The sequence below is a fragment of the Carex rostrata genome, chromosome 4, assembly GCF_964058835.1.
Source record: "Carex rostrata chromosome 4, lpCarRost1.2, whole genome shotgun sequence".
NCBI lineage: Eukaryota > Viridiplantae > Streptophyta > Magnoliopsida > Poales > Cyperaceae > Carex > Carex rostrata.
Genome location: NC_135921.1, coordinates 7,619,449 through 7,633,308, shown reverse-complemented (window position 1 = coordinate 7,633,308; position 13,860 = coordinate 7,619,449). Strand labels below are relative to the sequence as shown.

At 32.7% G+C, this 13,860-nt stretch overlaps 1 protein-coding gene across 1 annotated transcript; it reads right to left on the bottom strand.

The window, feature by feature from the left end:
* Window positions 1–9,344: 9,344 nt before the first annotated feature.
* Window positions 9,345–11,473, bottom strand: LOC144552987 (Galactose oxidase/kelch repeat superfamily protein). The gene is made up of 3 exons (XM_078301054.1): window positions 11,334–11,473; window positions 10,298–10,870; window positions 9,345–10,137 (listed from the first exon to the last, which is right to left on the bottom strand). The coding sequence occupies exons 1-3, from the start codon at window positions 11,354–11,356 to the stop codon at window positions 9,600–9,602; spliced, it is 1,134 nt and encodes a 377-aa protein (XP_078157180.1). The 5' UTR covers window positions 11,357–11,473; the 3' UTR covers window positions 9,345–9,599.
* Window positions 11,474–13,860: the final 2,387 nt, after the last annotated feature.

The following is a 13,860-nucleotide window of genomic DNA, read 5'->3' as shown; positions in this document are numbered from 1 at the left end:
TAAGCTTTAAGTTTCGTGCGAACTAAATCCACACTAATATTAAAGACCCTTATGTTTATGACCGGGTTCGGATGGACTCCGTTTACAATCGGACGGCATATGTATTTTGAGTTAATGCAGACGATGCGGGCTCGATAAAACGAGAGAGACTAATAAGCTGGGAGGGAATTGACGCTATTGCCCCTAAGACTTTATTATTTGCGGATCGTCTCGTCTGAACACGGAAAACAGATACCTTAACCTGCTCCAGCTGTACACCCCCACAAACTTCGACACTTCCTAAACTATTCACTTATTCAGTATATATTAACATGTTCCCCAAACCATACTAATGAATATCATGTATTGCAATGATTATAAAAAATGGAAATAAATCTGCTGTGATTCTTCAGGAATCACAGGACCCTGTTATTTCAAATCTAATCCTTTACTTTATGAAATGTACAAATCTCAAAATTAGTAATTTTTTGTGTACGAATCTCGAAATAAATGAAGGGATTGATTTGAAATAACAGGTCCTGTGATTCCTGAAGAATCACAACAGATTTAATTTCATAAAAAATATATTGAGATGAATTTTCACTTGTATTGTGAATATAATTATGAAAAAGATACTCATTAAGAAATTCTATTTTTTCAAATACTAGTTATCAATATTAATTCTCTATTAATTAATAGTTATTAATAATTTATTGATCAATTATAATAATCTAAAGTATTCAAACTGATTAACATACAATACAAATCAAGAAAAAATAAAATTGTATATCAATATTAATTCTCTATTAATTAATAGTTATTAATAATTTATTGATCAATTATAATAATCTAAAGTATTCAAACTGATTAACATACAATACAAATCAAGAAAAAATAAAATTGTATAAGTATATTAAATTAAAAAATCTTAGTTAGCCAAATAAATTATACTAATGATATTAAAATAATACAAAAAATTATTATAACTTCTTATAACTTAAAGCATTATTTTATAATTACAAAACTAAATTAAGAAATTTAATATCATGGTAATTTTGATGAGATTCGGATACAAGTATAGATATAAACAAGTATAATTATCTGTTGTTGAGTACCCTTTCATTCTTGGACAGTAGTGGATTCAACTAATTCTTTTGAGATTTGAGTCTATAGAGTTTTCCGAGTTTGTTGCTCTCTTCTCTTCACTTGAAGGCCACATTATTTTTTCAAAGGCGAGTTCTATTTTTTTTGCTCCATGAATTATGGTTAATTGTCCTTTGGAGTCTGAATTGTTTTATTATTTGATTCGTCGACTCTAATGCATTTTGACAGTCTTTTTATTTTTGAAAATGAGGATATCATGGAAAAATAATTCGGTTTTTTCTCGCAAATCTTTTAAAAGGAAAGGAAATAGAGATTGAGAAAAATAAATTCCCACAGTGTGAGTATCCTCGTAACAGATTTTAAAGTGTCAGCGGGTTAGGTCAATAGTATTTTATTACTTTCTTTCAATCTAATCTGACTCGAGTTCAAATTATTTAACATGAACCTGACGAATAGGTCACGGATCGACCCAACCCGATACATATAGGTTAATTATTTATTTATTTATTAATAATTTTAAAATTTATGTATGCAACTTAATCTGAATTAATTAATATATAATTAATCTTGCATTTTCTTATCGAGATTTGGTTTGGATTTTTCTTGTCAGTGTACAGTTGATTTATGTATGCAACTTAATTAATCATGTACGCAACTTGTATTTTTCTTATTCATTATAAACAAGTACATTTTCATATAACATTTTCTACTCTTTAATGAATTGAAATTGATTGAAATAGGGTTTGGAGATAGCATTCGTGTTTTATTCTTCCACAGTCTCTTCATTTGTCGAGTAGGTTGAGGCCGCAGGAAATCAGAGCTGTCAAGTAATGCATTAGTACAGTGTCGTCTATTTAACAAATAAAATAATAAATTGAAGAATTAATGTTTTGTCAGAGAGACAGACATTGCAAGCATACTGCAGGGAGTACTTATTTTTGGATAAGGCTAAGGTGCTATGGGTTGCATAGAGATTTACGGTGCAATCAGGGGCGGATTCAGGATTCTTGTCAGGAGGGACAAAAAATTATCGAATTGGGTTTAAATAGCTAATTGGATTTAAATCCATTAACTAATTGAGTACTTGATAAAAAATAATACTTTGACTTGTATTTTCTAATAATCTGACTTGTAATTTCTGAATCGTCTTACTTATAATTCTAATTATCAATCATAATTTAAGAAAATTATTTTGATTTTAACCCTATATTTAACCCGAATTAGAAATTAAACATCCAGAGAGGGGCAAGAAAAATTTCAGGGAGAGGCAGAGTCGATCGAAATCGACAAATCACCACTAAAACTCAAAATCCAGGGGGGGCGCCTGCCCCCCTCTGGTTCCACATGGGTCCGCCCCTGGGTGCTACGGCTCAATATTTGAGTTTTTAAAATCCAAATAGTTGATTCGAACCATTCATCTTGTTCTTCATATTAATATGTGTTTGGAGACTAAATTTTACTATTTTTTTAGATAGGTAAAAAATCAGTTGATCTAAAAAATTCTGCACCATTCAGATATTTGATTTTCTATCTATCTAAAAAAATAGTAAAAAATTTCCAAAAAAATGTAAAATTTGGTCTCCAAACACATATTAATATGGAAAACAAGATAAACAGTTCGGATCGACCGTTTGGATTTTGAAAACTCGAATATTGAGCCGTAGCACCGTAGGTCTCTATGCAACCCATAGCACCTTAGCCTTACCCCTTGTTTTTTTGTTTTTGTTTTGTTTTATAAACCGCATTATTAGGTTAAAAAAATTAATAATTTTATTATTATTTCTTAAATGCATCTGATTATTTACGTACTAAAAAAGCAATTCTAACATTTTTATTTATTTAAATAGTTAAAACTACTAAAGACTTGTATTAAAATAAATATAAAATTGTTGAATTTTTAATACTAAAGTAATGAGCAAGGCTATGGTAATATGCATGTTACGGATTGACTTGCGCCATGATCCATGGATCTATATTTCTATATTTAAAGTTCAAGCAGTCGATTCGAACCGTTATACATGATCTTTATATCAAAATATCTTGTAGACCAAATTTTATATTTCATTTTTTTAATATGTAAAATGTCACTGTTTTCAGATGGTCAGAAATTTTCAAATCAAATTATTTTTTACCCATCTAAGAAATAGTAAATTATAAAAAAAATATAAAATTTGATCAGCAAACATTTTATTGAACTATTTAATTCAACTATTTGAACTTTAAAAATAAAAATACAAGTCTATAACACCATCGGTGTGTAATTTGCACATTATCATAGCCTCGCTCTAAAAATAATTACTAATAATTATTTTTAAAACCGAATGAATCAACAAATTCTTTAAAAATGGAAACATTACATATTGAATCTAGCGTTGTCGGCTTGTGGGTAGTTTAAGTTTGCATGTCAATCACGCTCTGAAAATATTGAAAAAAAATGACCCCATGCTACCTTTTTATTATAAAATGAAAGCTACCAGTACCCGGATTTTCCTTTGCTTCACTAAAATATGATTGCCAACTACCAGATGTTTCAATCGGCCAATTAAGTGGCTCAAACATTCATTTATTTTTGTCTAATCACTAAACTTTTGCTTATCGACTTCAATGTATCTTAACTCCATATTCAATTAATTAGTGAACAATGTATTAATTTTTCAGAAAAGTTCACAACACATACATTAAATTAATATTTGATCAAAGATCTTAAATAGGCGTTAACTAATTTCTTGGTATTAACATTATGTTTTTTTTTTTTTTTAATACCACATCTAACACAATTAGTTAAAGTATTGCCCTCTGAATGAAATGTCATATGTTTAAAATTCAATGCAGAACTTTAATTATCATCTCATGCTTAAAAAAAAACTAGATATATTTTAGTGAAAATATGCTGCTCCTAAGATTCATCTAAGAACAACAGATGTTGTGCTACTAACATATGTCAATTCATCGGTAGAATTGCAATTACATTTACTAATTTATAAGTATTTTTCATTTAGCATCTTTTACAATTTATAGACCAATGAACCGTGGACTTAGTGCAGTGACACGGACCCTCATCACTCTTCCAGTGGAGCAGATTCAATTATCGAAAATATCATCTAAAAGATGTTTGGAGTGTACTGAGGGCCTTTAATAAAAAAAAGTTTATAGACTGATTTTACCTAAGGACATATACTTATCTAAATAAAAAAATAAAGTTTTTTTAGGTGTCTATATCATAATTTTTAAAAGAATAATATTATGTCCGAAGTTGAATGCTTATTTACATCCCATTTGTTCAATGGTTTTCGTCTTAATACGAGATGAATAAATAAATATTATATGGATGTATGTGTTCAGGATGTAAACACATACTTCATGTTTACAGGTTGAATTTGAATGCATGCGTTTAAGCAATTCTAAGCATGATTGTTTAGATTCCTTTTTGTGTCGCTTCCGAAGTTTTCTCAATACTATGAATATGTTCAGTCAGAATTTTTATCACGCAATGGATAATTAAGAAAAGCTTTTATCAAATTTTTAATATCGGAGATATTAATGTTATTGTTTTGAAAAGGCGGACAGAAAAAAAAAATCTAAAAGCTAGGCTACGACTTGTGAATAATTGTTTAAATCTCTTTAATTTATTTGTGGAATATTTTACATTTTTTGGAAATTATTTACTAAATAACTTATGTAGCAGGTGAGTCGTTAATTGATGAGTTGGTGTAGCTAAAATCAAATAAAAGGAATATTATTCGACTCAACATTCTTTGGTCGGCTATATAGACGAAGATGATGCCTACTAATCAATTTGACTAACCCAAACTAAATAATAATAATATGTTAGCCTTCCAGGAAATGTTAGAAACGTTGGCCAATTTTTTGCACCTTATTAACACCGCATGTGATTTACAAAAAGGATCAAAATACAATTTAGAATGACCAAGGTTATGTCACTATGCATAGCGGATTGATCATCAATATTTTTGTTTTTCAAAATTCTAATTAGGGTTGTACAAAAAGCTCATGACTTGTGAGCTGCTCAAACTCAGTTCGTATCGACCATTAAGATTTCTAACGGTCAATCCGAACCATTCAAAATAATCTCCATATGAATATGTACTTACAAACTAAATTTTATATTTTTTAAATTTTTTTTCACTATTTTTCCAGATGGTTGAAAATCACTCGAGTGACCAGATCAAGTGATTTTTTAACCATCTAAATATATATGGATCAAAGAATATGACAAAATCTAGGCATTGCTCATGGAAGCCTATATATTGAGTTAGGACCACCATCAATTCAAACCCGGTCCGCCAAAGAAAGATACGCTCCAAATTGACTTGAATGATTGGGCAGTTGGACACAGTGAATTTGGTATGCTTCTGTAGGGAAAATGAGACGTGCAGTAGGCATGCATTAAACACAAGTTGCAGTGCTTGACAAATGACAAGTATAAAAAGTAAATTAATAATAAAATTCTATATATTAATTACCTATTACAATGATGAGAACTGATAATATAATATAATATTCTGCACACACTACTAAAAAAAAAATATATTCTGCACATATACTACCTGCCTCAACTAGCTCCATGATCAAACCCTCTGTTTGTCGTTCAATTCTTTTCACCAATCTCCATCAAAACCTCAACTAGCTCCATGCTCCGCTTTCTCTCTCTCTTTCACCTGATTTTTAAAGTAAGATTGCTCTATTCTATCCATACTTGTGCAATCTCAGTATCTCGTATCTTCCATCAAAGTGGAGGTTTTGTAGGTACAAGAGGTGATCACAATCATGACAAGAATCAAAGTAATTTTTTTCAACGACCAGACCCAACTTTTGTAACTACAACAAGCGCCATTAGTGATGAAAAGGACAAGAATGTGTGAAATTGCTCAACTATGGGAAAATCAAGCTCATCTAAAGAAAGAATTAGCAAAAGAGAAAGATGAGAAGCTCCATCTAAAGAATCAGTAAATTACTTAACCACCATTTAACAGCAAAAACCGTTTAAATGCATTTTATAAAAGATTGCTTCCAATTGACATAAATTACAATTATAGATTCAAGTAATTAATTTATACTTGAGATAGACATTCTGCTACTCTCAACCTCTCAAGCTTCCTCTAGTACTACTCACAGTTGTACCGAACCAGTGCAATTGGTGTCATGGCCAGCCACTGGTAGAAAAATTGATATTACATTAATTTGCTTGATGTTATCTTCTTTGGATATTTGGAAATTCCAAAAACATTACATGTAACACCAGAGGCATGCCTTCACTAAAGGTGCTAGCGGGCAAAACCTGTTTGTATCAGTTTTCAGACTGTTCAACTCTATGGAGATTGAGAAGAAACCGAGCCATTAAGAAAAAGAGACAAACAAATTTATGCAACTGGTACTTTTTATGAAGGTATCACAGTTTTCGTCAGCATTGTAATATTCTGTCATTATCCAATATCGAGATAAAAATCAAGCACACATTAGTCTCACATGAATTCTCCTGGCATTCGCCATAAAACCAATACCATTGATACGGTAGAGTTTGTCAGTGGTACTAAAAAAAGCCTGTCAAGTTGAGTGTAACTGAATGTCTAACTCAAGGCTTAGGAGCTTCTTGACTGTGCTTAATTCATGATACGTAGTCATAGCATGACTGCAATGCTGTTAAAGTAAATTATTTCATTTTTCTAGTCTGTAGCATTTCTTTTCTTTTATTATTATTTTTTTCTTTTTTTTTTTGTAATTAATGGTAGGTAGGCAGTCTATAGAGCATCTTTTGGTACCTGGAAAAGAGCCTTTCTGGTGTGTCCTTTAACATGTCACAAATTAGATAATATTCTCTCCTGCTTACAGATTTAAATAATTGTGTGTTGGCAGAATACCTTAAAAGTTAACATTGTGGGACAGGCACCTATTTGACACTGTAACTCAAGTCCTCCATAGAATCATAGCTAAGCATTGTTTGTACAACACCTCTTAGATACCGGAGCACTGTAAGTTTGGTAACTTATGCAGACTTCATGTATTGTAACTCCATTTCACTCCTACAAAAAGTAAAAATGCTTTCATAAATTAATTTCAACCATATATAAGTAATACTTCCTAGAAATTATTTGTGATAATCAAGCAAAACTTTTTTATTGCATGTTCTGTAATTTTCTGTTAAACAAATTCTATGTCTCGTAATCACATTTTGCGAAATGAAAAACCAACACAGATTCAACCTTAGAATGTTTAATACTTCATTTCATAAGTTTACTCTCACAAGCTGATTGAATCTTCCTACAGTAAGAACGTGACTTTCATCCAAAGAATATATGTATGCTTCTAAATTTATTTTTATGGTCAGCGGTGAATTACCGCCAACAGATATATTGATAAAAAAAGGTTTATATACAAAACTCTAAGTGCCAAATGGCCGCGACTAGCGCTTAATTACTAGGGGGCAATAGATGGAAAAGAAAATGAAAAGTACAAGAAAATAAGGACCAAAAATTAAAAGTAGGTTAAAGATAAATATTAATGAAGAGTTCAGATGAGATATGAACCAAACTATGATGTTTTAATACACAAGCAAAGATATTGAAGTGACGGCACAGATCATTACCAGTCATGCTCTCCTCCTTTCTCCTTGCCTCTATCACTCTCATAGAGCGTAGGAAATCGGCTCACCTTGTTATGAAACCCTAAAATGCCTTCCAGTCCTATTTATAACAACACACTTCAAATCACAGCCGTTGAACACTAGGGCAGATGAGTGCCATGTGTCCAAAGCCGAAACCAAAATTGGATTAATGCCAATTGTTTTACAAAAACCACTAATGCACTCAAATTTTCTTATTTGCACCTGGTCCAATCCAAATCCAGAATAGATAGTTGGATAATTGCCAACTGTTTTTTAAGACCACTTGCACTGTAAATTAGCATTTGCACCTGGTTTAACCAAAAACAAAATATGTAATTGGGATTTGACCAGTTGTTTTATGCACTGAGATTGCTTTTATAATTCAACCCCAAGACCAGAATATATAGTTGGGATTATTGCCAATTGTTATCTAAAACCATTTGTGACACTCAAATTTCTTGTAAGGCACCTGGTTCGACCCAAAAGGCAGAATATATTGTTTTGGATTACGTGCTACCATTTGTTTTATAATTAGAAATGCACTCAATTTCTTGTTTGCACCTGGTCCTGATCCAAGACCATAATATATTGCAGCGGTTACTGTTGATTGTTTTATAAAACCACCGATGCGCTCAAATTTCATGTTTATGCCTTACCGGATCACAAGTGGAATATCTTAATTGCTGGGTTTATTGCCAGTTGTTTATGATGCACTCAATTTTCTTGATTGCACCCGGTTCATACTATTGTTATAGAATTAATGGGATAAATATATTTGGTCTTAATTAAGTACATTCATGATATCAAGTCAAATGTACTAATTAAACTCATGCCTAATTAGGATTAGAAGTTTCTCAAGTACATTCATGCATAACATACAAGTCAAATGTACTAACTAAACTCATGCCTATTATAGGAATAGAATAGAAATATTACTGCAATATCTGTTCACAGACTGGATGCTGAATCCATTCATAGTACCTATAACAATAAAGCAAGAAGAAATTAAGCTTGTGAACATGCACTAAAAAGATGATCAACAGAAATGTGCCAAGTATATTCAAAATTGGGGCTATTTATGTTCATCAAGCGAAGATGAGACGAGCAATGACTGAATTTCTTCTTTCCCTCCAAAATTTAAATAAAGTACTGAAGCTTCACAAAAAGATAAATGATAACAAATATAAAACAACAAGTAAACATATTAAGAAGAGGGATATATGTTTATAATGGAATTTTCTAGTTTCACTCAAATGTAACATACATTTATGAAAAGAAAAGGGAGTAAGATAGTAAAATCTGAACCGAACAAATTAATTGAAAGGCTACCTCCAATATAGGGCTCCTAAAAGGAAGGCTATTGTACAACCAAAAACTTTACTTAATTTAAGCTACAGAATTGGTAACTAGACCTGTTTAAAAGCACAGCACATCATACAGAGACATTGTTACCCTAGCACGAATTTACTCGGAAGCATTTGATGTGGTACAAATTTCATGATGCAGAAGGAGAACATAACACTCTTTAAGTTTTATATTTTCAGGAATAAATTGGAAATCAGGAGTCATCCTTTTTTTGTTTTTAGTGTATTATTGAAGTTGATGATGATCACTCATCAGAATTATTAGAAGGGAGATCTTTGTTTTCTAGGACAAATTTGATTTTCAAGTTTTTTTACAACTACAATTGCATGTGCATAAGATCACATCACATCCCAATATTACAACAATTAAATATGTTTCAACACCAAATAGGGATCAGCAATCTTCAGAAACTATTGATTAATGAAATAACCAATCAAGTAATACATGGTGCCTGAGAAAGAACAAAAAGAAAACAGGATTTTAATGGGAAAACAATTGATCAAACACAAGGAATAGTAGAAGAGGCAAATCATTCAGTCATGACAGCACATCCCACAACACGGCCAGCTTGAGACAGCATCGGTCTAGCATCCTGCCATTCCAAGGGTAAGCTTGTCACCTCACAAAACCGAGTGGAGTTCAGCTTCACAACAGAATATGCACGAGATCGGGTGTCAAACTTGAGCGTCAGTCCACCAATAAGATATAGTCGCCGCTTGGACCCAACAAGACAAGTTCCAAAAGGTCTCAATGGACGGCCATGGTTTGGGAGAAAAAAATCAGGGCACGAGCACAATATGTCGAACTGTCTTTGACCAGGACCTAGAGCCTCCACAGTTTCTTCATCAAAGACACATAGCATTTCATCGATCACAGATGAAAACCCAAAATTGATATATGGGTCTGAGTTCTCTAAAACTTGCCACTGATATTCCACTGTACTAAACAAAATATGTGCGTACTGCATAGTGCTAGGGTCTTTCCTGCCAATAACATAAAACTGTTCCCCATGGGACAGACCGAAGCATCCTACAAGGGGGAATGGCATTGGAGGTAGATGGTCCCATCTGAGAAAATATGGAGTATCTATGTAAAATATATCCACTAATTTATAATGGGATAGCACATTTAAACTGAACAATACACTTAAAAACATTCTCATGACAAGAGAAGAATATATTGCAAAAATCTAGAAAGAAAAGACTATGTAGGACAGAAGAAGCAGACCTGTCAGTGCAAGGGTCATAAACTTCAGCATCACTAAAGCCTAAAGGGGATGCAAGGTCATGCCCTCCGGCCACATAAACCTTTCCTGATATAGCCGCACAAGCAAAACCAAGCCGGGCTCTTCCCATCCTGGCTGCCATATACCATTCCTTCTTGAAAGGGTCAAACACCAATACGTCACTCAACACCTCCTGATCATTTATAGAAGACAAAGTTTGCCCTCCTATCATTAGGAACTTGTTGCACACTGTTACACACGAGAACCCAATGATTCCATTGCATGAATTGGAACCCCGACCTCCTAGCCTAGTGGGCATATCTGGAAGTGGGACCCATCTGTCAGCTTCGGTATCATATGCCTCCCACCTGCTACCATTAGCAGTGGAGACAAATATCCAATTACCGCACCATCCCGCTAGGGCTTTTAATCGAGCATATTCGTCACTTCTGATGGCATCTCTCCATTTCTTGGAAACACACTCAAGGAGGCCATGATATCCATGTGAGATCCTTGCCAAGCATCTCAAGGCCAGATCATCAGGCAATCCTGGGATTAATGCTTCATGTTGCAGACTGTGAATCAAGAAATCAGTGTAAGAAGACTGCAGTTGTTATATTTTATATATTAATTGTAGCAGCCAGCAATGCAATAACAACAAAGAAATCAACTGTTTACTAAGAATTAGACATTTTATAAGGTTCAGAGTCAGACTGATTTCAATAGGAAAAAGAAGAAGCAAACTTTAACATCTGAGGCTGATCTAAACTGAACAGTGCCCAGTCTAACCTTAATTAATCAAACCCCAAATTTACAATACTGGAATGACTGAAATCAGATTCGATGACCTCATCAACGTCGATCCTATCCATTTATCGCCTCTAAAGAATATATATATATATATATATTTTTTTTTTGTCAATTACGTACAGATGTATGTATCTAAAAGCAAAGGTTAAACAAAATGGAATGTGAAATAGCAGCATTTTGCTACGAGGGGATTGCACTGTAGTAGGAAAGAAAGATAAATAACATTACAAGTTATCTTCAATTGTCGCCATGAGATGGGATCATGGGATAGGACATAGGAGAGTGACCGAGCTCCGCTGCTTCTCTCCCCTTCCTCTTGGCGCTACAAATTTCGGTGAAGAGAGAGAAATGGACGAGAGAGGGATGGATCGGTGGTTCTCTCTTTCTACGGCTCTCCTCCTCTCTATCAAAAAGGAAAGGAGGGTCGGATCTTGATTTGGGCCTTGTGGTCCAAATTTACAATTAAGGCCCATCCATATCCATACCATTTTAACAATGAGGACCGTTTTTTTTTTTCCTTATAACCCTAATAAATCAGAATTAGATCAAAATTATACTCAGTATGTGCACAGATTTTTTTTTTTTTTAGTTTTGTTATGAATTGTTTGAAATTTTTTGATCAAAATTTTTTTTTTGTTCTATTATGTTTCGTTTTGTGTTATGTTTCCGGCGATGGTAGGCTGTTCTCTCTATTCTCGATAAATCTCGTTTTGTGGTAAAATGAGGTCACAATTCTGTCTGTACTTTGGTCTATTTGCCAAATATATGCAAATCAAGCACTTTTGTACTGTTTTGGAAATGTGTGTTTTTGTCTGGTGTGGTACCTGTTAATTAGTCGTGCATTGTTCAAAATTTTCTGGTTACCTATAATTTCATTGGGTTGTCAATTTATTTTATGTTGCAAAAAATTGGTGAAATAATGTCAAATTGAGTCATAATTTTGATCTAATTTTCAAATATAATTTGGTGCCCAGATGTGCTAATCTGGCAATATTAGGAAATGTTTTGTTTTATGTGTACATATAATTTTAAATACCACAAAATAAAACGAAACATAATAGAATAGAAAAAATATTTGGTCAAAAAATTTCAAACAATTCATAACAGAACTAGAAAAAAAAAACCGTGTGCGCATACTAAGTATGCGGATGGATTAATAAAAAATTAAAAAAAATTAAAAAAATCAATTTCGGTACACATACCCAGTTCGCACACCGATTGGTATCCATGCGCGGACTGAGTTCGAGTTCGTGGTGGAATCTAAATTCGAAATTAATGGGTGGTATTCATTTAATTATGATTTATTATGGTGGTAAGAAAAAAAAATCGATAATGAGGATTCAAAAACTTTATTATTTTTAGAAAATAAAAAATTAAAATGTCACAAAACATATTTATTATATTTTTCCTCCAAAAATAGCAAAAAAAATAAGGACTGGATATTTGGTTCGGTACACTATATAGTATCGAAAATTTAGTTCTGTTACAACACCACGAATTTTTATTTTAAATAGAGCTAAATTTAAATATTTTAAGGAAACAAGTAAGCTGATTTTTTTTTTTTATGAAAAATAGTTTTATCGATCCATAAGATTGGTGGACGCAAAAAAATTTACACTGCATGTAAAGTAAGCATCGAAAACTGCCTCCACCGATCCACAGAATCGGTGAAGCTGTTTTTCATAAAAAATATGTTCAGCTTGCTTGTCTTTGTTGAAATAATTAAGTTTGATTTTATTTTAAATAAAAAAATTCAACACCGCACCAAACGATTGTACCATTTATGCTTATCACACCCTATACCGAATAGAATTTTCACCGCCCTCCTGAACCGAAAATTAGATTTGGTACCTGTACCTCCACGGCCCTACCCCTTGATCAAATAGTCCCCACCCCCAATCGAAAGAAATTTTTGATTCATTAAAATTAAGAAAAAGGAAGAGAGAGAAACAAAAAAAGTGCAAAATTTGTGATATTAGTAGAAAGATTGATACAGATTTTATCGATCTTAATAATTAAAACAGTTAAGATAGATAGAATCTGTACCCATCCTAACCTATAATTTTTAATTCTTCCATGTGTCTGCGGCAACAAGAATGGTAGGAAATCTTTCCAATCGAGTCTATAATTTCTCTACATATACCCCTTTGTTCTTTCTCCCTGTTAGGCTCTATTTTTTCTGACTCCGAATCCTCTGCTCCCCTAAGTGCAGAAATTTTCTGCTCCCTCAGTCACTGCGTATGAGACCGGTCATTGTTAAAGGTGCCCAGTCACTTTTAATTTTTAAACTAGAGGGTCATCTCGGACCCACACACAATAACTTTGAAATCAGAGGATTCGATTTCATTTTTTCTAGCCTTCTTTTTTAAGCAAAACCCTACCTCTATAGTCTATACCAGTATTTAGTTGGAGGAAGTCTACCGCTCTATCTACAGATATCATCGGCCACTGTGCTTGTAGCTTTTGTCTTGAGATTGTTGTTAGTTTTTTTGTTTTTAATGTTGTCTTAATATTTCAGGCTATAAAACTGAAAATATTTTTTAGTGTTAATTGTGAATTATTTTAGGAAAATATCTGTGTTTGTAATAAACGTGTACCACCAACGTGAAATTGAATACGCATCAACGTGCGTATTTTTTATGATAGAAAGAACTAGTCTTGTTAATTTACGAATGCAGATTTATATTGGACTTCAATTATTTGTGCCCTCAAAGTAGTGGAGAAAACTTTATATATATAATTTTGGGAAGCAGCT